This window comes from Nicotiana attenuata, unplaced genomic scaffold (genome assembly GCF_001879085.1).
Source record: "Nicotiana attenuata strain UT unplaced genomic scaffold, NIATTr2, whole genome shotgun sequence".
Lineage (NCBI taxonomy): Eukaryota > Viridiplantae > Streptophyta > Magnoliopsida > Solanales > Solanaceae > Nicotiana > Nicotiana attenuata.
In genome coordinates, this window is record NW_017670235.1 from 489,395 (window position 1) to 492,582 (window position 3,188).

The window sequence follows — 3,188 nt, forward strand, 5'->3', positions numbered from 1 at the left end:
TAAGTTTAATATATATGTTTCCTGTTTGCTCAAAAAAAACTTTCTACCAGCTCTTCTTGTGTTCGAAATAAAAAAGTGAAAATAGAAAATAGTAAGAAAAAGTTTCCAGCCCAACAGAAAACTGTATTTTATTAAGGGATTTAATTCTCTAGTTGTCTAGATTTTAAACACTATTTGATGATAAAATTCTCCAAGTTGATCAACGATTCATTGAGGTTTGTTCTTGTTTAATGATACCTTTTGGAGAAGGAGAAAAGATATTCGACGAGTTAAAGCAATATACACCGACAGTGTAAGAAATTTTTGCACAATCAGGTTACTTTTTCCTGTTATAACATGTAAGATAATCTTATTCTAAAAGTTACAAATCCCATATTTTATGGAGTCTTATTTTCAAGATTACGAGTAGGGGTGAACATGGACCGAGTTTGTCCGGTTTTTATCAAAACCAAACCAAACCAACTATATTGGTTTGGATTGGTTCGGTTTTGTCGGATTTTTCAAATTTTCGGGTTTTTTTTTGTTTTATGAATATTATGTCAATATTACTTTGACGAAGTATATATTTAGTAAAAATTAAAAAAAAAAAAAACAACAAACATATGATCTATTGAAAAATTCTTATGGGAGAATTTTCTTAGTAACACATGATAGTTATTTTTTTAGTCGTCGAATAATTTTTCATTGATGTACGCTTTGAAGATTAACCGAATTTAATAACTAAACATAAAAATCAATATGATACCTAAATAATGATATGTTCTATTTAATTTTATATTATGAAATACCATTTCAAATTCGAAAAAGATATAAGAATTTAATAGAACTGACATATGAATATGAAAGAATAAAGAGATTGACGCATTTCAATAACGCTCGATAAGGAAGTAATGACATAATCCATTATTTAAAGTAAATAAAAATGGAACACTTTATATTCTATTAAATATTACATCCATAAGAGATCCCAAATATTTTTAGACATTTTTCTTAAAAAATTCTATATAAAATCATAAATGTATATATAAAATTTATATATTTATATGTTGGTTTAGTTCGAATTTTTTATTCAATACCAAATCAAATCGGTTTATATAAAATTTATATATTTATATGTCATAAATGAATTTTTTTATCTGTTTGGTTTGACTTTTCGGTTTGGTCCGATTTTTCGGTCCGATTTGTACACCCCTAATTACGAGTCCCACAAAGTTAATAAATTACATCAGCCATTAGAGGAAGTTAAAAGTCCAATATTTTAAAGAAAAATGTTAAACAACATAAACATGACCAAAATACGATTTTCCCCTTTTATGTCCTAAACTTTATTTAAAATATATGCCTAATATTTGCAGCCATTTTTTAAAGAAAAAGTTGTACCACTATCCTCTTTAAAATGGTCCTCTTCCTTAGCATTTGCTCTCAAAACTCAACTAATTACATTTCAACTCACAAACATAGAAAAAAAAAACCATGGAATATGCAGAAATTCGTCGTTCATGTGACAATGCAGAAGAAGATTATATAGATATGGAATTAAGTTCACATTCCAATATATTATCACATTTCAAAAACTCCCCATCTCAAGCTAGAGAATTTGAGTTCCAAATGTTACCAAATTCAATAGATAAAGACACAACAACTTCACCAGCTGATGAACTATTCCACAATGGCAAACTTCTACCTCTTCATCTCCCTTTTGGTACACAACAAATGGTTGAAAAACTTCTTCAAAATCCCAATAAATCAGTTAATAAAACTAGAAATATTGATATTTTTCAAGAGTCTTCTTTTAGTACACCTTTATTCACAACTACTACAAATACTCCTACAAATAATACACCATTTGAATCTTGCAATATTTCTCCCTCTGATTCCTGTCAAGTTAGTCGGGAACTCAATCCGGACGAATACATGTTCGATTACTCAACAGAAGATCATGCCAATAGCTTTAATCCAGCTGATGAGAATTCGAAAAAGTCTTGGACGCGAAAACTCAAGCTGATTAAAAATTCTTCGTTTGGTTCGAAACTTAAATCCTCCCGCGCTTATGTCAAGTCTTTCTTTTCTAAATCTAGTTGTTCAAATGAGTATTCAGCAAACGTTGACAAAGGATCTGTACCAATAATGGCTAAAGAAGAGCCATTTGGACAAATTCAAAAAGGTGCATATTCAAAAGGGATGAACAAAGAAAATGTTGTTGAGCAAGATCACAGAGGTCGACATAGAAGATCATTTTCAGGAGCTATTAAAAGATTTTCAACAGCTAAATCTTCTTCTTCTTCTACTTCTTCATTTACGTCGTCTTCTGGTTCCTCATCAGCTTCAAGCTCAAACAATTCAAATGAATTTCAAGATATGCATTTCTTTAAGAGAAGCAGTAGTGCATATTCAGAAATAGAGAACTCAATTCAAGCAGCAATTGCTCATTGCAAAAATTCTCACCAACAGTTTGATTCAAGAAAGACAATAAGTGATATTGGAGTTTGTTCATTGTCAGCTTCTAAGGTAATTATTGAAGAACAAGAAAGACCTGGACTCTGTAGGGGATAAAGTTTTCCTCTTTTTTTTTGTGTGGTCATTTCCTCATTTACTGGAAAGCTATGTTCTCGAAAATGTTGCCGCACCCGTGTCGGATCCTTCAAAAATGCACTACTTTTGGAGGATCCGACACGTATCCGGCCTCATTTCGGAGAGTCTGAACAACATTGCTGGAAAGTTTGGTGGCAGTAGGAGACAATGAACAAAGTTATCTTATTACATGTATTTCTTTCTTTCACAAATTTTGTGTAATAAGAATCCATATAGTTTAGCAATTCTCAACTTGTGGCATAAATGGCTAGTATTTCAAAAGCACAACTCATTCTTGCAACTTGTGAAAAATGCCAAATTAAGGTTTCTTAGTGCACAATTATGATGAAAGTACAAGAGGACTATAAGGTTCAAATTGACATAATTCTCAAAGATTTCGAAATGCAATTTTATTTTTTATTTTTTATGACCGAGAAATCCCTCTAGGGACAAACCCATAGGACAATCGTAGCCGCAAAAACTCCGGGATAATTGATCCGCCCTCTATCGGCCTTCTCCACTTAAATACCAAGCTTAGTTCGCATAATGCAGTGCTCGAACCAGTGACCTGAGTCACAAGTCCCTCAACCTTTGCCATTAGAACTACGGGGGAGGGG

The 3,188-nt window shown here is 31.8% G+C and overlaps 1 protein-coding gene across 1 annotated transcript; it reads left to right on the plus strand.

Annotated features, from left to right (window-relative positions):
- The first annotated feature begins 1,430 nt into the window (after positions 1 to 1,430).
- LOC109236379 (probable membrane-associated kinase regulator 4) lies at positions 1,431 to 2,864 on the plus strand. Its single transcript, XM_019402553.1, has one exon. It carries the CDS (start codon positions 1,474 to 1,476, stop codon positions 2,551 to 2,553), a length of 1,080 nt encoding a protein of 359 aa, XP_019258098.1. The 5' UTR covers positions 1,431 to 1,473; the 3' UTR covers positions 2,554 to 2,864.
- The last annotated feature ends 324 nt before the right edge of the window (positions 2,865 to 3,188 follow it).

Excerpts from the sequence above, each read along its gene's own strand:
- LOC109236379 (XM_019402553.1), top strand. The coding sequence starts at position 1,474 with ATGGAATATGCAGAAATTCGTCGTTCATGTGACAATGCAGAAGAAGAT.